The sequence below is a fragment of the Aspergillus ochraceoroseus genome (genome assembly GCF_002846915.1).
Source record: "Aspergillus ochraceoroseus IBT 24754 chromosome Unknown P175scaffold_6, whole genome shotgun sequence".
In the NCBI taxonomy this organism is placed as follows: domain Eukaryota; kingdom Fungi; phylum Ascomycota; class Eurotiomycetes; order Eurotiales; family Aspergillaceae; genus Aspergillus; species Aspergillus ochraceoroseus.
In genome coordinates this window covers 2,128,736-2,148,202 of record NW_024468481.1, presented here as the reverse complement: position 1 = coordinate 2,148,202, position 19,467 = coordinate 2,128,736, and the positions used below count along the sequence as shown (strand labels likewise).

The 19,467-nt window shown below is 47.5% G+C and overlaps 8 protein-coding genes across 8 annotated transcripts; 5 read left to right on the top strand and 3 right to left on the bottom strand.

The window, feature by feature from the left end:
• Positions 1-289: 289 nt before the first annotated feature.
• On the top strand, positions 290-2,327 carry P175DRAFT_0517922 (putative endoglucanase; the record flags this gene model as incomplete). Its single annotated transcript, XM_040899018.1, has 2 exons — positions 290-294; positions 757-2,327. 2 exons carry the CDS (start codon positions 290-292, stop codon positions 2,231-2,233), a joined length of 1,482 nt encoding a protein of 493 aa, XP_040751114.1. The 3' UTR covers positions 2,234-2,327.
• A 309-nt stretch (positions 2,328-2,636) lies between these two features.
• P175DRAFT_0559269 (tyrosinase family protein) lies at positions 2,637-4,058 on the bottom strand (the record flags this gene model as incomplete). The annotated part of the gene is made up of 5 exons (XM_040900905.1): positions 2,637-3,010; positions 3,120-3,346; positions 3,426-3,734; positions 3,851-3,879; positions 3,949-4,058. The coding sequence occupies 5 exons, from the start codon at positions 4,056-4,058 to the stop codon at positions 2,687-2,689; spliced, it is 999 nt and encodes a 332-aa protein (XP_040751113.1). The 3' UTR covers positions 2,637-2,686.
• Positions 4,059-6,170: 2,112 nt separating this feature from the next.
• P175DRAFT_0534178 (uncharacterized protein) lies at positions 6,171-6,545 on the top strand (the record flags this gene model as incomplete). The annotated part of the gene is made up of 2 exons (XM_040900115.1): positions 6,171-6,212; positions 6,255-6,545. The coding sequence occupies 2 exons, from the start codon at positions 6,171-6,173 to the stop codon at positions 6,543-6,545; spliced, it is 333 nt and encodes a 110-aa protein (XP_040751112.1).
• Positions 6,546-6,755: 210 nt separating this feature from the next.
• Positions 6,756-7,534, top strand: P175DRAFT_0534177 (uncharacterized protein; the record flags this gene model as incomplete). The annotated part of the gene is made up of 2 exons (XM_040900114.1): positions 6,756-7,274; positions 7,331-7,534. 2 exons carry the CDS (start codon positions 6,756-6,758, stop codon positions 7,532-7,534), a joined length of 723 nt encoding a protein of 240 aa, XP_040751111.1.
• A 2,253-nt stretch (positions 7,535-9,787) lies between these two features.
• On the top strand, positions 9,788-10,876 carry P175DRAFT_0534175 (glycoside hydrolase family 16 protein; the record flags this gene model as incomplete). The annotated part of the gene is made up of 3 exons (XM_040900113.1): positions 9,788-9,865; positions 9,943-10,178; positions 10,234-10,876. The coding sequence occupies 3 exons, from the start codon at positions 9,788-9,790 to the stop codon at positions 10,874-10,876; spliced, it is 957 nt and encodes a 318-aa protein (XP_040751110.1).
• Positions 10,877-11,542: 666 nt separating this feature from the next.
• P175DRAFT_0440682 (uncharacterized protein) lies at positions 11,543-12,428 on the top strand (the record flags this gene model as incomplete). The annotated part of the gene is made up of 4 exons (XM_040894030.1): positions 11,543-11,596; positions 11,669-11,710; positions 11,826-12,248; positions 12,315-12,428. 4 exons carry the CDS (start codon positions 11,543-11,545, stop codon positions 12,426-12,428), a joined length of 633 nt encoding a protein of 210 aa, XP_040751109.1.
• A 260-nt stretch (positions 12,429-12,688) lies between these two features.
• P175DRAFT_0510921 (uncharacterized protein) lies at positions 12,689-14,844 on the bottom strand (the record flags this gene model as incomplete). Its single annotated transcript, XM_040898553.1, has 3 exons — positions 12,689-14,240; positions 14,301-14,676; positions 14,730-14,844. The coding sequence occupies 3 exons, from the start codon at positions 14,842-14,844 to the stop codon at positions 12,689-12,691; spliced, it is 2,043 nt and encodes a 680-aa protein (XP_040751108.1).
• A 3,852-nt stretch (positions 14,845-18,696) lies between these two features.
• On the bottom strand, positions 18,697-18,938 carry P175DRAFT_0425383 (Clr5 domain-containing protein; the record flags this gene model as incomplete). Its single annotated transcript, XM_040893122.1, has 2 exons — positions 18,697-18,754; positions 18,811-18,938. Coding segments are annotated over 2 exons (186 nt in total), but the record flags the coding sequence as incomplete, so codon positions are not given.
• Between the last annotated feature and the right edge of the window lie 529 nt (positions 18,939-19,467).

Sequence of the window (19,467 nt, the reverse complement as noted above, 5' to 3'; positions counted from 1 at the left end):
GGATCAGCGTACACATCTTAAGCATTGGACAAGCATCTAGGAACCCCTGTACGGAGTAAGCATTCTCTCTTGGCTCATTGGACGCGGCCCTAAGATCCCGTTTTAGGAATTGGGAGTGGAGTTACTCCGTACTATGGAGTACATAGTAAAGCTAGAATACATAGAATCCACAACAGTTCGTCCGATTGGACACATCTCACAGTTCTGGGCTACAAAATAAGTTCAAGTACTCCCTGTCGAAAGTTAGGTGCAGGATCAAAAGAGATTATTATCCTGGAAAGACTGAACTATGGCGTGATAACGACGGCCGTGCCATCGCGCAATTGACGGCAGTTCGGGGGTGGATAAAATGCAGCGGATTCCGTATAGATGCTTGAACCATGAAAAAGAGGCTGCGGACAAAACGAAAACCGACAGCCCCTTGAAAATTTTTTCCAGGTTAATCTATTTCAATTGCCTTCCTTCGGGTTCAGACTTTCAACATGAAACCAATATGGCTCCTACTCCACAGCCTCAAGATTGGAATTCTTACTAGAAGGCTCCCTCCCTAATCATTGCACCACCCCTTATGTACGTTAACTTCCTCGGGAGCTAATTCTTGACACTGGTAATTTCCGTGGTCATGTCGGGAGCTCCATGGGGCCCAGGGCAGCGACATAAATACCTCCTGGTTGGCTCCTGACGCCGTGCTTTCTTTCAACATTCAACTCCATCAAGGTATCCATCGTGGACCATCATGTTATTGGAAGCAACAAGTATACTCAGCGTGGGCTTAACGCTCCTCCCTCTTATCCATGCGCAACAACCCGCACAGAGTTCTCCAGAAAACCCATCGCTCACGACCTGGAAATGCACCACTGCCGGCGGATGCGTGCAGCAGGATACCTCTGTAGTTCTAGACTGGGGATATCACTGGATCCACACAGTTGGCGGATACGAGTCTTGTATCACCTCGTCGGGGGTCGACTCAACCCTATGCCCCAATGAAGCTACGTGCGCCAAAAACTGCGAAATCGCAACAGCCAACTATACAACCGCCGGTGTTGCTACATCTGGAGATTCGCTCACCATGCATCAATACCTCCAGAGTGACGGTGTGACTACCGATACTGGCGCACGGCTCTACCTTCTCGACGCCGACGGTGACTATGTCATGTTAAAGCTCCTCGGGCAGGAACTAAGCTTCGATGTTGACCTGTCCACCCTTCCTTGTGGAGAGAACGGCGCTCTCTATTTATCGGAAATGAGCGCTACAGGGGGTAGGAATGAGTATAACACAGGCGGTGCTGAATACGGTTCGGGGTATTGTGATGCTCAATGCCCTGTTTCGACATGGAGAAACGGTACTCTCAACACTAATGAGGAAGGATACTGCTGCAACGAGATGGATATCTTCGAGGGCAACTCTCGCGCCAATGCCATGACTCCGCATGCCTGCAGCAGTACTGACTGCGATAAGGGTGGCTGTGGATTTAACCCATACGCCATGGGCCAGGAAAACTACTGGGGACCGGGAGAAACAGTCGACACCTCCAAGCCATTCACCATCACCACCCAGTTTATCACCAACGACGGCACCACGACCGGAACTTTAACCGAGATCCGCAGACAGTATATCCAGAACGGCAAGTTGATCGCGAATGCGAAGTCCTCCGCAGGGGTCAGCGCCATTACGGAATCGTGGTGCGAATCAGTTGACAGCTCTGCCGCAACATTTGGTGGTCTGACCACCATCGGCGAGGCTTTGGGCCGTGGAATGGTCATGGTCTTCAGTCTCTGGAATGACGGAAGCAGTTATATGAACTGGCTGGACAGCGGAACCTCCGGCCCGTGCAGCAGCACCGAAGGAAACCCATCACTCATCAAGTCAGAAAACCCGAACGCTCACGTCGTCTTTTCAAACATCCGCTGGGGAGATATTGGATCGACTTATACAGACCCTACTGGCTCTAGCTCTAGCTCAACGACTACCAGCGTTGCTAGCAAGACCACCACAACGAAGAGTAAAACAGCAACTACGACTACGACGACTACTACTACCACCACCACCACCACCACTACCACCGCCACTACTACTACTACTACTGTTACTACTGTTCCTACTACTAGTAGCGGGGGTGCTACTCAAGGCCATTGGGCGCAATGTGGAGGAGAGGGATGGACCGGGCCTACGACATGTGCGTCTCCCTATACGTGCGAGGAACAGAATCCTTGGTACTCCCAATGCTTGTAGATAGAATAGCGGAACCGTCATAATTTGGCTCCCATCGGGACAACTTCTTACTGGGATTTAACACTGGACAGTAACAAGTACCTTGAGGGCCCTGTATATTACTTGTTTTATAGATATAGATATTGCGTACAGAATGTTTTCATTCCCACTAGTTATGCCGGGCAGTTTACTATGTTTTACTTTCTCTATCCTCCACTTACATAGACTAATCAGCTGTTCGGCTCAGTGACCCAAGTGATTAACGTACATTGTATTTACTATGAGGAACCAATCGACCAAAAACAGACATAGTTAACTATAAAGCTTTCGCAACGCTGACTCAGAAGTTCCTTTGGAAACTACCTTCTGTGTGAATGATTGCAATTACAATTATTGCAAGTTATCCAAACGAATGGTGGTGTTAGTTACCATATCTCAACAATTCTTCCATAGCAATACTTTCCCCCAGCTTCATCAGTCAATATACTCAGCACAAATAACATCACCGTGTAGGTTCATCACATCCGCAACTGTAACATTAGGCACCAAGCCCTCGATCCATAGGATGTGCCGTAGAGTGGTTATGTTGCCATTATCTCCACTATAATCGACCAAGGATCTACTGGGGCTCTGTAACCCAACTGAATCCAGAACTCGCTGGTCAGGGACATTTGGCCCTCCCATATCATGTAAGCGCCTGGGTAAGTCCATCTGCTGCCATTTCCACCACAAGCGGTCCATATATGCATGGTGTAGATAGAAAATTGGATCGCCGTTGCTCGCAATGGGATCATACATCTACTCAGCAAGGTAGTGTAAGCATCTTTATGTACAGAGCCACATGGAGTGGTTTGCAGCTTTGGGTCTCGTAATGTCAGTCCTCCAAGGGAAAGCAAGAATCACTCACCAGTCCACCCACACCAGCGTGTCCTGCGGCATGGGGATAAGCATGATAGCAAGCCCAAGCGGCGGTATAGTTTTGTATCGAACGACATTCATCCAAATAAGTACTGTTGGCCCAGTCAAAATTCGCCTGGTGAAAGTCGCGCGTAAGGCAGTAGCTGGCATTCTTTCCGTCCCTCCCAATATTTAAAACGAGATTCTTGAATGGCCCATCCTCAACGCATTTACTGTCTAAATATGGGGTTAGGACTTTAATCAGGACCTTGTGATGAAAGTCTATGAATGACGGGGGAAGGAGCGGAGGACTTACCTCCTATTCCGTTTCCCCCGAATCCAAGAGTCGAGTCGAAAATTCTTGATTTATTCAAAGGGCCTGATTCCCAGTCGGCAATTTCATCCCAGTAGGGATGGGAGCCTGTGTAATTGCACAAGGTCTGCAGGAGCAGTTCATGCGTACGTACGAGGTAGCGGTGCCAGGGCAGAAAATGCCCGACATAATGAACATAGTTCCCTTGCCAGATATGGGTATGGTGAAGTTCGTCCCAGATGGATTTAGCTCCTTCGACTGTGCCTAGCAGTGGAGGGTGGTTCATCAAGCATATCTCTGCTCGGAGATATTCTGAAATTGGTATGCATCAGCAAAGGCAACGCTCAATGGCGATAATGTCGAGGGCATCGGCTCGTTATCACGGTGGGTTTGAGAGTGAAAGTGGCGCTCGACGGGATTATACTTACCAGCCTTTTCGTCATCTGTCAGAACAGTCCTGGTGCAAGCCAGCTTTAGTTTAGGATAGGATACGCCTGCTGGAAGAAACCAAAATGGGGTAACATACCAAGACTTTCTCTTGTTTAGGGAGCAGCAGCTCCTCTCGATTTCCTTTCCCGCGTACACAAGCGACGATGTGAGAAGTAGCGCCAGAACCGCTACTCTTAACAACGCCATCCTTGCTTCAGGACTTGGGCAAGCAAAGTGAAGTTTTGCCTGAGAACGTTTTAAACACAATTCAACAGGTACCAATCTGGTCTTCACCTCTCCTTTTTCTATTTTAAGCGGCCTTCGTCCGGTGGTTATGGGGCAGGCCTTGAAATTCCAGTGCACGAACTCAAGGTTATGGGCATTATGCCATATTCTAGGGAAGTACTATATATACCAGCTCTCAGATGCAAGTAAGTTGCTTTTTTCGAAGTGTAGAGCATCATCAGCATCCTAGTACGCAGCTGACGACAGTTTCCTATCGTAAGGCCTGTGAGTTTCCACACTGCAGTTTAGCAACCCACCTGAATGTCCCCCTTAAGCCCCTAGACTCTTATTATTTAAAAAAATAGACTAAAATCTGACAGGCTGGAGTAATAGGCGATTTGTAGAGCATAAACCCGAACCCTGAAAGCTCACATTAAATAACTACCTATCATATTCTATCTTGACATTACTTTCATAAGGCCGTCTCCTCTGACCGATGGCTTTCGCAAGCCGAGACAAAAAGTCACATCTATTCCTCCTACGGCTTCCTGTATCCTAATTTTGCCAGGGATCTGTATGTTTTAGATCTAGCCCAACCAAGCTAGGCCAAATGACAATCATCACGAACCTTTATGGTCTTGGGTACTGGGGTTACGGCAAGGGTTCCCATCCAATCATCCACTGTTTTGAGCTAGGAATTCAAGTAGCCTGCATACGGGCACTGAGAATGTCTTGCAAGACGTTGTGACTGCTGGGATTTTTATCCTCGAGGGCAGATTCTTGTCTAGAAACTAACCCTACCACATGGTTTATACTACTATTTGTGGACGACCAGTTCCTACCAGCCATGGAAAATGATTTGCCCAATTTACATTGCCCAAATTTGAGAGAAACACCGATTAGCTTTACTGTCTCACTCCGTCCCTTTACACCCAGGGTGCGCTGGAAATCCATCACTGACTCTTTCTTAGTGTTAAAGATAACAGGGGAGTGGGCTCCAAGACAAGCCTCGCCTTATTACCCCGTACTGCGTAGGAACATCACTAGCAGGATTGCGCTAGGAGGGTGGAAAACAAATAATACCTATAACTCAAATTATAACTTTTACAGGGGGTGTTTCCGGCACGACGCATAAACCAAGTACTACCAGTAGTATTGCAAGGCAACAGAAAATATAGAACGCACTACAAGAAAGCTTAGAAGGAGACAAGAGGCAACTGCACATTGAAAAACGAGGATGAGAGAATGACGCTGGGAAGAAAGGTTGGGGGGTTTTACACTTCTAGGCCAATATCAGGGGCTAATACGGAGTACTCAATCTAGGAATGTAAAATATAGGTCGGGTACAGCATCCTTGACTAACTAGAGGAATGGGGGATATTTGCTAGATAGGGCAGGGAACACTCTATCTCATGGATTAGCACTCTTCCAACATTTGTCCAATTCCTGGCAAAGAGATCCTTGCTTGTCGAATTTTAACTCCCCCCGTGGTTGACACAGATCGTGGTAACTAACTAATATACACCTGAATATGCTATATTTGACTCCGCTACCCCTACCAGATAAACCTATAATTCTGACATTGACCCTGGATTTAAACCCTAGTATTCTTGATCTTTGACGGAAAGAAACCTATCCAACTAGGCAGCATGCTGTGATACACGATTGATGCCTAAAGCTGCAAATATCAGTGCCTTGCATGCGGGATTTCTGGATTGTCCCCTTGACCTCATATCAGGGCAATAGCAGGTGGCTTTATGGGAGTTTTCCCGGGGTTATGGGGATTTCCTCAATAATTGCGGAGTACGGGTATATTAGTTGAATACAGTTATCATCCTATGCTCCCATTCTTGCCTGAGAGCCATAGTCTTAGGTTACAGCACTAGGCAGGGTAGCTCACCAATTATCGTCAAATATCAACGGTTATCGCCAGACGGGGGATGCATGAGGCTCTTGATAGACTGCCAAGGAGAGTTGTAACGCTGATTTGCAAACAATCACGCAGGATGAAGGTACATAATATGATAATACCTCCTGAGACATCCTGAATAGAAGGATAAGTCTACTAAGCTTCCTCGAACCCCCCATCCATCCATGGGAGGCGGGACAAAGCGATTGACCTTCAATGAAACAGTAGTCAGCCGAGTAATCTCTCCCACGTTGATCTCGATGCAATAGATCGCCACCGCGGATGATGGAGACTACGTCTACCAGGAGCCGGATGGCAGTCTGAACATTGAACGCATTGTCACCAATCAGTCGCGAACCATCATTCCACCCGAGCAGGTGCCAAAAGATGCGTATAGCTACCGGATTCACCCGGACCTGTCATTTGTGCTCTGGGAAACTAACTGCACTAAACAATATCGACACTGCTTCTTTGCCGATTACTACATCCAGGATGTGGCGACATTTGAATCTACCCCTTTAATAGCCGATCGAGTTGGAGATATTCAATACGCAGAATGAAGCCCGACGGGGAGTTCCATTGCATTTGGTCGCGGGAATAACCTATATACTATAGGTGGTTCAATGGCTCGATTCCTGCGATCACCTCGGACGGTGGTCCCGACATGTTCCATGACGTACCCGATTAGATATACAAAGAGGAAATTTTGGGCGATAGATCTGCACTATAGTTTTCTCCCGATGCAGAATTCCTGGCGTTTCTGAGCTTGAATGGGACAGGTGTCCCCACTTACACTGTTCCATATTACATGGAGGATCAGCAGATCGCGCCCCCTTATCCCCGACAGCTTAAGATTAGATACCCAAAGGTTTCGGGGACGCACCCACGGTGGAGTTGAGTATCCTCCAGACCTCCACTTGCGCGAGAAAGAGCTATCTAAGATCGCCATTGATGCCTTTAACCCCACAGAGCTGATCATCGGGGAGTTGACATGGGCGACGTACACCCACGCCACTTTAGCTATAAAGATCTTTAACAGAGTGCAAGATCGGCAGAACGTCGTGGCTGTGGATACCACACCATGGCAGACCAACGTTATTCATGAACGGGATGGGACTGATGGATGGTTAGAAAACCTCCTCTCCAGGAGCTACATTGGCTCTATATGTCGTAAAAACGTCTCGTCGACTTATTACATCGATATTCCTGATCGTTCGGGATGGGCCCATTTATATCGGTTTCCAATGGCGGCAGGTGAACCAATAGCCCTAACGGAAGGTGAACGGAAGGTGAACGGGAGGTGGCGCCGGTTGTGAGCATTGATAGGCACTATCTCTCTACCCAGCACCGCAGCACAGAGCACCAGCTGTACTCAGTGTCTTACTACACGTTTCAGATTACGCCTCTTGTTAAAGAAATGTATTCCGTGGAGCGGCCTGCACCCCTTCGTACTGTCACCAGCAATATGGCAGTGATCGAGAAAATAAAGGAGAATTCTCTGCCGAGAATTAGCTACTTTGAAATGACGATCCAGAGAAACTCGACGTAATGCAACGACTCCCGGTCAACTTCTCCCCGGAGAAGATAAATGAACTACAATGGAGATACCATGTTTTTGTACAGGCAGCTGGCCCTGCAGTTGTACAACGAGAAGAGAACGACGAAAGGAGGCCATCATCAATGGAGTAAGAAAACTTGATTAGAAAGTTAACCACGTAATTGTATTCTGAGGATGTAATCCAGACCCGCTTCAGATTTGACAAGTGAGTGTGGTTTTCAATTGCCTCGAGGAACTGCTGGTCGGCGTTGGTTTCTTATTAGTAGTTAGCGCATCTTTGCGTATAAAAGATGCAAATGAGACCGCCAATTATTACAGGGTTGAGGGTCGATTGCCTTAACATAGGCTTTGTTGGGATCAACCTACAGCTTCATGGTAGCATAGCGTGGGATAACGAGCGGAATGTTGCATCACCAAAGCCATAGATAGGCCCATTTTCGTCCCCCACATGCTAAATCCCCATCCCGTGTCTCACACTCCGCGGGGTGCTCAAGACATGCGCCAAAACCTCCTTTCGTCCCGTTAGGTTTTCACGGTACTCGTAGTAAGCATGACCGAGTCCAGGAACCAACTCTCAGAAGCGAAGACATCGATTCCCGTCCTGCAGACAGGCCACCAAGGCTTGTGATACATGCCGCCTCCGAAGGTGAGAGTCGTAGGTTTGGCCCTGTCAGCCCGGCGATTTTTCAGTGAATAGACGAACTTAGGGCCTGGATTCGAGCCAAAGCTGTGAGACCTGTACCTTCCGTTGTGTCAATAACAAAGAGGATATATTGAACACGCTTTAAATCAGAGCTGTAGGGCCCCTACAGTATTCAATGTTTAAGATCCTGTGTCTCTCCCTTTAGTGAATTTTGACTTATAATCATTGTACTGAAGCTCCCGGAGAGGAAACTCAAGTCTTTACCGGCACCAAGTATTCCCACATTCTCCAAGTAAACTCCGGAGTATTACCATGAAGCAAATTCCAAGGATCATATTATCGTGAATTTGCACCGCATCATTAGAAAATGACATTCATACAACGCTGGCATATTTGTTCAAGTTTTATCATTTACTACGCTTTCTATTGCCATCCAGTTCTCGGTGTTTAGTGGTAACCTCAAGGATTTTAGAGATATTTAAAAGGCAAGGTACCGTAGTAGTGAAAGTATCATGCAATAATCGGCCGACATAAAAGTAGACTCTAACTCTGTCCTTATGAGAATTCCACATGGCTGTCAGAGCGGCTTTAGTGGGAGTCACGGTAGAATAGAGATAGAAGATGCAAATATGCTCAGACGCCCACCAAAGCTCGTAGACTTGCTTAACTTGTCCTGTAACACTTCTGTGTGAAACTCACGGGTGTCAACAGTTTTGAGGCGGACTTGAGCAGCCCGATAGAGGTATGACAACTTGATGGCGGACTTTCATTCCGGTGCTATTTTGTGACGAGTAACGGAAGTTGTATAGCTATTAATTGCCCGAAGAAAATCATCCAGGTGTCATCAAACCTAGGATTACACAATAACACATGTTATTAAGGTAAGAGTCTAATGTTTAAACGGATTTGTTTTCCGAGTGTCAGAGATTCCTCTCATCACCAAAAGTATAATTAGATTACTTATATACATAGCACTAGAAATTTGCTCTACTGGGATGAGGAATTTCTCATATATCTGACTTTACACAGATATATTGCTAACGATTTTCTAATTTCCCCATTGGAATGTAGCTGGATTCAACCGCTGTTCAATTATGCAGTGCAAATTTTTGCCTTGAACACTAGAAACAATTCTCCAGCTGCTTGCTTTCAGTGACACACAGCAAACTACTGTCTTGCCTCGACTTGCTCCAATAATCATTCACACTTGTGTGTTCACGGCTCGATTGATCGAGCCTGACCTTGCCATCAACAAAGGCTACACCGTTTTCCAGTGGTGTTTTCCTCCAAAGTTTTTGGTTACATGGATCATCTTGCGCACTGGGATCAGTGGATTATCTCGCAAAGAAATGTAGTTGTTACGCACTCAATGCATAGTGTTTGCCAGAATTTATATTCTCCGCCTCTGCCCCGTAAAAGGGTTGATATTTCAAGCGGCTAGATTGAATCAAAGTCCTTGGTTTTTCTTTATATCGCCCTCTCCACCCGGAAGCCCATATACCGGCACTTTTACCTTCCTCTCACACCACACTGAATCTAAAAACATCTGTAAAATGCGTTTGTCTAGATTATCCCTTTTGTCCCTTCTCAGTTACGCGAGCATGACATTTGCTACCTATATGATACATGATGACTATGGTGATTCTGCGTCCTTTTTTGACCGCTTCACTTTTTGGACGGTAAGCTCTGGTCAGACCTTTTGGCCCTCGAACATTTTTTTTTTCTAATCTATACTGACTACACCTTCCCCCGGTAGGAGCCTGATCCCAGCCACGGCTATGTGCAGTATGTTGACCAAGCCACGGCCGAAGGCAAGGGGTTTATATCCATGTCGGACGGGGTCGCTTACCTAGGCGTCGACTACACCAGCGTGGTGGTGAGCGGTGGACGACAGAGTGTGCGACTGACTAGCAGAAGCCAGTACAATCACGGGCTTTATATCCTAGATCTTAGCCACATGCCAGGAAGCGTCTGTGGGTCCTGGCCCGCGTTGTAAGGAACCATTTCAATCCCCATTGCGGTTATAGATCTGTCTGATTATTTGAAGCTGGATGGTGGGGCCTAACTGGCCACAGGGAGGCGAGATTGATATCATTGAGGGGGTAAGTCAGTCAACAAATAATGCGATGACTCTCCATACAAGCGACGGCTGCAGCATTGCTGGCAATGGGTTCACCGGAACCATCCAGTCAACCAATTGTTTCGTAGGTGCTGGCGGGCAAGGATACAATACAGGGTGTGGGATTCAACTGACATCAAACGCGTCTTACGGCGACGGCTTGAATAATGCGGATGGGGGGGTCTACGGGATGGAATGGACCAGTGGTGGATTTAAAAGTTGGTTTTTCACACGAGGCAATATCCCACTCGATATCCTGTCAGATACCCCAGATCCATTGTCATGGGGGACCCCGGATGCTGCTTTTGCGGGAGACTGCAATTTCGACACACATTTCAATAACATGCAAATTGTCTTCGATACAACGTTTTGCGGTGATTGGGCTGGTCATCCAGATGTGTGGGCTTCTTCAGGAACCTGCCAAACCCTGGCACCAACATGCGAAGAATACGTGGCGAATAATCCTACCGATTTCCAAGAGGCATACTGGGAGATTAATGCGCTGAAGATATATCAAGACGCACGAAACACTACAGCCAGATTGCCACGTTTATTCCCCTATCACCCATAAGCGTTTCCAGCGAAAAGATTGCCATACATAGTACTACCCGTGGTGTTCGCATGGTATATCTTCTTGACAAAATTACTCGCGTTGGGGCTACTTAGCCCTCCATAGCTAACTACTATTGCCTGTTTTTGGTTGTTATTTAATGGATTTGGCATATTCTAAGTGAAACCCGCGGGCTACCAAAAACACTTCCGTTAAACCGCCTCCGAACATAAAGAAGCATATAGTCTTCAAATCGCCTGGACTAAACGGCATGCGCGACGTCGCCCCTCGGGCCAAGCGCAGCTCGTGGCATGTATATAGCAGGGAAACACCGCGTCCCGAGTCCCACAGTGTGGATACGGAGAAAACACTGAATCATCTCCTGTAGACATGACATCAAACGATTGATGAATCAACCAGTATTATCGGGGAAGTTTTATAGACCTAGACTTGGGTAGTATCTACTCCAGACAATCACATGAAAAAGGGTCAGATGCTGGCATGTGATCGAGGCTTCCGAAAGAGGAAGATCGATGGACCTGCCCAGTGAGCTATATATATTAGAAAACTAGTAGGGGACCGGGAAAGAGGTCGAAAAAGCCATTGAGTCTTGTCCTTGGGCACAGTTGCTTTCATTCCTTTAATCACCACATTCTCCTAGACGACATTTATAGAGCGGCAATCGCCATGGCAATCCCCGCAGATATCACTCTCAAGACCCTCAAGGGCTCTTGGGCACTGGTAATAATAACCTTTGAGACAGTACTTGATTGGGAAATATTGCAGAATTAATTTGTTTTGTTTTCATAAAAGGACAAGTCTGTGGCTGATGATGCGGATCCGATCCTCAAGCTGGTAGGGTTACTTGCTGCCCTCCGATGCTTGCCCGATTGCCGCTCAGTTCCATCATTGTTTAGAAGAAGAGAGGCGGCGTTGTTGAGATCAATGACTAATGTTCATCGCTATCTAGCAAGGCGTCGGCTGGTTGATGAGAAAGGCAATTGGCGCTGCGACCCTTACCTTGCATTTTGCCTCATCTGCCGAAGACAGCACTGTCCGTCTCGAAATGCGCCAGACTCTAACGGGCGGCATCCCAGGTGCAACAGAAGAGCGCATCATGGATTGGGCCGAACGAGAGCGCAGCAATCATGTTTACGGCCATACCTTGACTCGCAGCCAATTCATTAACGGCGTAAGGGGTGCCGATGGGGATGTTCAGCCCGATTTGAATTTACAATCTAAACCACCATCCGCGGCAATCGAGGCTGAAATCCAAAGGTTTCTGTGTGGAGGCATCCCTCAGCTAAATGACGCGTTAGAAAGTGAAGGATACAAGGGTATCTACATTCACGATTTTGGGCGCAATGAACAGGCTGGTTGGACGGCGGAACAGGTACAGACGCCATCCAACTCGTTAACAATAACATTACAACTGACAAGCGATGGAAAATAAACCTAGGTATGGAGTCTTGAACTTATTTCCTCTCAGGCGTACCTGACACGGCGTGTTGTTGTTGTCAAGGGTGGTTCATATGAGATGGCTCGCTTGGTTTACAAGTTCACTGCACTATAGTTATGCCTGTATTGTGTATGGTATGGAATGGGTGTTCCTGATCTGCCATAGGAGACAAATAAATTAAACTTTCATGGGCTTTTGGTCTCTGCTTTCCTCCATATCCTCGCCGGGTTCAACTGTGTATACCGAAGTGTGCGCACTGAAATACGAAAACCTATTCACTACGTTATGCTATTGTCGACCAGTGATCTCCCGCGCTTTTCATACCTTTACTGCCATTCAAAGGCCCAGATTGTCCGGGCAGATACTACCTGTTACTACAAATAGTACTCAAGAGATATGTTTAAAGCCCGACACTGTTCCAAATCAACTAACGGTACCACGCGGCCAGGCCAGTCAAACAATCTCAGAGAGAGGCTGTCCGGCTTTAGTGGATTCCACGCACCTGCAGCTTCAATATCCTGGGTTGTATTAAAATACTGACGAGCCGCTAGGTAGCCTGGGCTTGGAGTAGGGTTTCCTGTGCGCACGAAGCTGGTCCAAGAATCAACCACCAACTGCTCAAACGGCAAATCAAATTCATCTCTCAGCGGAAGGCCCTGCCTGCGCACATTGCCAAAGACGTAATATATCTCTCCAGAGTGACATTTGAAATATTCAAGACTCGGGTCTCCAGCGGGATGACTCGGTGTTACCGGAGCCTCACAGAGGGGCGGATTCGGAGAGTATGATGCTGTCTGGTAGGAGCGATTGAATTCATAAAAGTGAACGGATGGAAATATCTGGTTTTTGATTCCTGCGTAGGCAGTAGCTTGATCGATGCATCGAAAAATACCATCTGTTGCCATTCGCGACGTGGTGTTGAATTTATTGAGCGTCGTATTGCGACTGGCAGGGAGAGGGAATAACCCGGTCGAAAGGGCAGAGGATGGCAACCCATAAGCCCTGATAAAGGTCTCCAAAGTCTCCTCCATCGAGGGATATCCAATCATGGCCGCACCATCATCGCGCATTATTCCGATCAGAAGTGGGACGTGGGCGGTGGCCTGACGGTGCTTCAAGTCAAGCTGATTGCCTGTCAGATACGTGCCATCAACGACAAGGTATCGAGCTGTGGCGGGCAGATTAGCAATTGTCCTTGCTGGGAGCTGGCGGAGGCAGTCGACCTGCGACGAGGCATTGCTGCAGTTGGTTGCGTCCAGGATTGGCTGCCCGGCCACTTCCATCTGCTCCTCGACGGTGTAATAATCAGAATACGTGGTGCCATATCCCAGCCCACCCAGGTTGCTCTGCATTATGGCTCTAGCAAACTTTCCCCTGGCTTTGGGCGATGCCAAAAGTGCTCGTACTGATCCGGCGCCCGCAGACTGGCCAACAATAGTCACTCGCTTGGGATCTCCCCCGAAATCCATAATGTTCTTGCGCACCCAGTCTAGCGCTGTGACTTGGTCGGCCAATCCAAAGTTTCCATTTGTCTGGCCGTCATGCAAAGCCAGGAATCCCAAAGATCCTAATCGATAGTTGATGGCCACGACCACGACATCTCCACGAGATGCCAGGTTTGAACCATCCGTGTAAGGGTGAGAGCCCTTGCCACTCATGAATGCACCTCCATGGATCCAAAACAGAACAGGTCGGAGTGAGCTTCCCAAATTAGACCTTCCGCGTTGGTTTGGCAGATATGGGGTCCAAATATTCAGAAACAAGCAATCCTCCGCGCCGGTTGTCGGCCCCTGTAGACAACTATTTCCAAACTGCAGAGCGGACACAGAGCTGCCCGAACCTTGGTATAACTTGGAATACGTCCAACGCTCAGGCTCATCAGCATATCTAATACCCAGAAAGCGGAAAGCATGTCGGTCCCGGTAGCTATTACGATTCCATTAGCGAAGGCCTATACCCGCGACACAAACGACACAGATGCCTAACCCAGTGATATGCTCTTTATTTGAGTCGATCGTCACCTGGAAGTCTGAGCTGGTGTCCGAAAATGTCTCGTTTGAATACGGCGCAGATTGTGTGCAAAGAACCGGCAGCCGCTCCCTGTCCGCCGCTGGAAGAATGAGACCAGTACGGGTGATAGTGTGCGGCCGTCGATGCTGGACACCTGAAGAAATCCAAAATCGCTGTTCAGCGCTATATCGGCCTTGATATATGAGGTAGTCGAGATGAGGCTTAATCACGCTGAATGGGGTTTCTGGTGTCCATAATGTTTCTCCCAGCGCCTTGCAACTTTTTGCAGCCGAGTCCAAATCCATCGCATCAAGCAGTAAAACCCCCGACCCACTGTATGGGCTTTCGGACTCTGTAGATCTCATTAGTTTATAGGGCCATGCTAATCTCTGTGTCTATATTCACCCAACAGGTCATTGGTGATGAGAATTGAGATGTCCGATCTCAGTGATCTCGGACTCGTCGCAGTTCTCGCACAGGTAGCTGCCAGCAAAAGGATCGCCAACTTTCTGTTCGGCATTGTGTGATGATCTTACAAGTACAGGAAGCCTTTATGGGGCAAGCTAGACTGTGCCTGTTATGGCTATTTAAACAACTCCTTCTGTCATTCAGCCTGAAGTAGTCCTCGTATTCTGGAAGTACGGAGTAATCCTGTCCTCTTTTTTTCCACCGACTGGAGAGATGTTTACTTCTGCTAATCCGATAATAATAATTTTTGCTTGACGCCATTGGATCATAAACAACTAGTCCGAGGAATTTAGCATAATGGACAACGTTACGATGGATGTCGACTTGCAGTTGTATCCTCTTCATAACGATCTATCACAGCCTCAATAACCAAGTAAGTAGCGACAACCTATATCGGAGGCAGTAATCGAATTAAGCATTACGTTACTTTCATCTCTCATTAACCGTATAACGCACATCCATTGTCTACAGTCTCTACGTCTCGACATTAAATCCGGGGCTGCGAGAATCTAGTCGAGCCAAAGAGGTTCTTCTCCACGAGCAAAGGGACTAGATGAGAGTGATTTGAACAGGTTGTGCCACATATCAAGTTCCAATCTCAACGCGCAGTCCCATCCTACCCCCAGTGTGATACTGTGAGTATGCAGCTGAAGATAGTATGAATCAAACTGATTACCATGTTGGTGAATTCCTTTTTAATTCTAGTTTCTTTATAATGTTTCCTACGCAGTCTATACGGTATACTTGTCCAGACTTAGGTCTCATCTCATATATTACCATACCCTCTTCTCAGCAGGCAAGCCGCATGCACCAAACAAACATTGCCACGCAACAACAATAGATAAAGTACTATTGCTGCATTAGTACATACCTTCCAATCAGCACAGATCAGCACAACCTATCATCTGAGATTGTGGTTCTAGGTGCTTGTTGTCGTGCTTTATATGCTCCATTCCCGGAGTTGTGGATTTTAGGAATGAGTATTGTCCATATCCCTGATGTTGCTTGAAATACCACTACGATCTCTCCTTGATCCATGGAAGTCAGATTTGATCTGCTGGCAAAGGTAGTGCCTATTTTAGAAAGACATCCTTATATGTCAGCATATAGAGCCGGCACTCAACCCCTATTTGGATTCATTGGTGTCGCCCATCCATCTAATCAGAGCATCTGCAATCTAAGATTGGTATAAAGTTTAGATCTGGCTTGAGTGGCATGATAAGACCATGCCTCTCAATCATAGTTCAGAAGCTCATGGTTTTGGGCGTCGAGGCTATAGGGCCGTAGACGGTGGTATGACTACACTCTGGGGAGTGCCTAATTTTAGCACCATGAAACTCGATGGACCTTCCGATGTAATGATAGGGGCGTTGTTTCAGGGTGGCTACACTTGAATACATGTCTGCATGGAAGTAGAATTACCTGTTTCCTGAAACATGACGCCAACTCTTCAATGTAACTTCACAGAAGGAATTTGTTTCCATATCCACACTAAATCACTCCTGTCTGTGCATGGTTTCATCCAGTTTAGTATGATTATATCCTCGGCAGCATGTTCGATTCCCTTTCTAGCCCCGTACGGGGGACAGACAAGAACGTTCATTTTTCTAGACCTCATGGCCCCATTTATCCATCCCTTTCTTTTTTTGCTTTTTTTGGCGAAATACTTACCTAGAATGGCATTCGGCAAAGAACTACGGAGTACTAGCTCGAAGATCCTTGAGCTCAGGATCAGCATGCTGCGCCTCCACAAGTATGTCGAGCAGGAATATTGGTAAAGTGGAGTATTATTGGTAAAAAACCCCAGGTGGCTCTTGATCCCTTAATGGCCGAACACATGGTCAATTCCGAGGTTAATATTGGGGCTCATTGAAGATGAAGATGAAGATGTTGACCGTAAATCGGAACTTCAACCACGTAGTGACTGCGGCGTGGCGGATATTGTCTCTCCACAGAGCAGTCACTCATTTTCATGTTATCGCTGGATTTTCTGATCTTCTCAGTTCTATGCAATGCGTTCTGATAGCAGAAGAAGTGAGATTTGCATGTGAATTCATCCTCTAGGAAAATCCGGTTCACCGGAAGGATCCTTATAACAGAAGTTCACGATTATCTTGTATTAGTCCTGCGAACTGGGGACCAGTGGCATTTCTGAACACAGGGAGCTTTAGAGCACCCAAGCTCAAGGCCTACCGGATGAGACCAAGATAGAGAGAGGGCTAGAATACTCCATACAACTTCTAACTGCAAGGAAATGTCTCAGCCTCCAAAGTTTAATCAGTACTTGGTAATACAGAGTAGTCAGGTTTGACGTGTCGCACGAATCATACTAGCATTTCTATTTTTTCCTCTCCGCGAGGGGAACCAGACCAGACTGCTAACAAGCGTCGATCACGAAATTCAGTGCGGATCCATCTAGAGTCCTTCGGAATCGGTGAACTCTCGAGCTTCATCCGAGCAGGATCTAGATGCAAGCTAGCTGCATTAGGTACTCCGGAGTCTTGCATCAGGACAGAAGAGTCTGTGATTATGCAAGTCAACCATGCAAATGATGCGCGAAAAAAAAAAAAAAAAACCTTAATCCTCTTAAAATACATGGGGCCAAGGTCATTCCGGCCCAGGCAAAGTTGTGCGTGGCGAGATCAGGGAGTGGCATGTGGATTCCCGAGAGGGACGGAGGAAGATGTGCAGGAGCGACGACGATCGAACACGCTGGAAGGCTAGGATCCGGTAGATAATCACACCTACCCAGTACAGGGGATGGAGAAGGGAGACCCTATTCTATAGGGAATCCTATCGAAAACCTATAGTATAGTGGACGGGGCAAGGCCCCACGTTTTATAAAGGGCTTGAATCGTGGCTGGTGAACGTTGGAAACTGCGCTTCCTTGACCCGAAACCCTACATCGGCCCAATTGGATGTCGCATGGCGAAAGGATAAAGGAGATCTCTCTAGCTATGAAACTAGTGAGGCTGGGAAGTTGGTTCCGCTCGGGTCGATACGCCCTGATCCGTAAGCTAGACACGCATGTAGATTACTAGGAAGAATATGGTATACATAGCGAGATTGAGTAAAAGATAACATAACTTGAACTAAACTACGTAATCTGGTATAAGGGTGTAACAAATGCATGTACAGGTGGGTCTTTGGCGTAGGTGAAACACGATTGTGGGTATGCATCATCTGGCGATGGAGTCTGAGCATGCAATGCCGGTAGTGGCAGTGAAGGGCCATTAAGCAGCGGTGCGAGGAGATCGGTCATCACCGGGGAGACTTCCTCCACACGTTCCTTGTTGGGTAGTGGGAAAAGATGAGCGTATGGAGCGGATTGAAACTCAGAGCTGTAGTCTCCATGCATTCCCATGTAGTCTGTCTCAAATTGATCCACCAAGGGCAGAGGCGTGGGCTCTGGAAACCCCCCCATAAGACTGTTCGGAGAATAGGGCGCAGCCACCAGGTTCTGTGCCCCGAACCCGGGAGGGCTAAGGTCACCGGGGCAGAAAAATAATACCGGTTCTACGGCATCACTGCTGCAGGGAATCCACTCCATCCCATACATCGTCGGGGTTCCTGGGATGGGGGATGTCTCAACATTACCTGTCCCATAGGGGAGAGACGTTGTAATTGCTTGATTTGCCTGTAGATCCTCGCGCGGAGGGCTGGAATGATGACTGTAACCCCCAGTAGGGGACTGTGACACCTCTGTGTATGAAGTTGATGGCCCGGGGATCTCGACTGGTGCCTGGACGCCAGAGCTCTGGTCTCTTGTGTGATCCCCACAGGCGGAAAATCGTGTCGAGCTGTATATCCGGGATGAAGACATCACAAATGATCGAGTATCTGTGTGGCTTTGTTCGGCACGGTTCTTTTTTGATCCTGATAATCTCCTAGATCCATCATACTTTTTGCGTGATGGCTTGGTGATTTGCCATTTTTTCAGGCGGCTGCGTAGTTGGGATTCACTGAAGAAGAGAGTTAGCCATGTTCCACAAAGGATTGATTGCAGTGTTCGAATCACCTTGGATGGAAATCTCTGGTCTGGACTAGCTTGATGACTTGCTTCAGCGGCCACTCCTCCTCCTTGTATAGTTTGGTGATAAGGAGTCTCTTGGTTTCCCAGATGTCGGGGGGGATGGCACTCTTCATGTTCGCGATGCGAAGTAACAATAAGGGCGGAACAGATAGTAGTTTGAATACGGGGAGAAGAGTGGGATGGTTTGCCGTGGATCTGTCAATGGATCTCTCGGCATAGATATATACAGAGGAATGTGAGATGCTGCTGCGCAGTCTCAGTTTGGGGGAGATCTGCTCCCTTGGGGGATATTGGATATTCAGGAAATAAATGCCGCTACTGTCAATAGCTGCGCAGCATATACTGTGACAAACCTGGGTTAAGCGAAAGTTAACTGCTGGGGACTAGATCCAACAGCGCCATCGAGGCCCCATGAAGCCCTACTCTGATTTGAAACCAAACGTCTGACGAGCACAACGGTCTTTCTCTTCGTACCTCCCCTCCGGCAGCGAAACTGCACCGATTTACAGGCATCTTACAAGGGGTTGATCTCTGCACGTGGGTCTTCGTCTTCATCCATAGTTAGCGCTCACATCTGTTAATCGATAGGAGTGGAATCGCTAATTTCCCTGGGTGTCTAGTAGGGTTCATCTCATCAGGAGG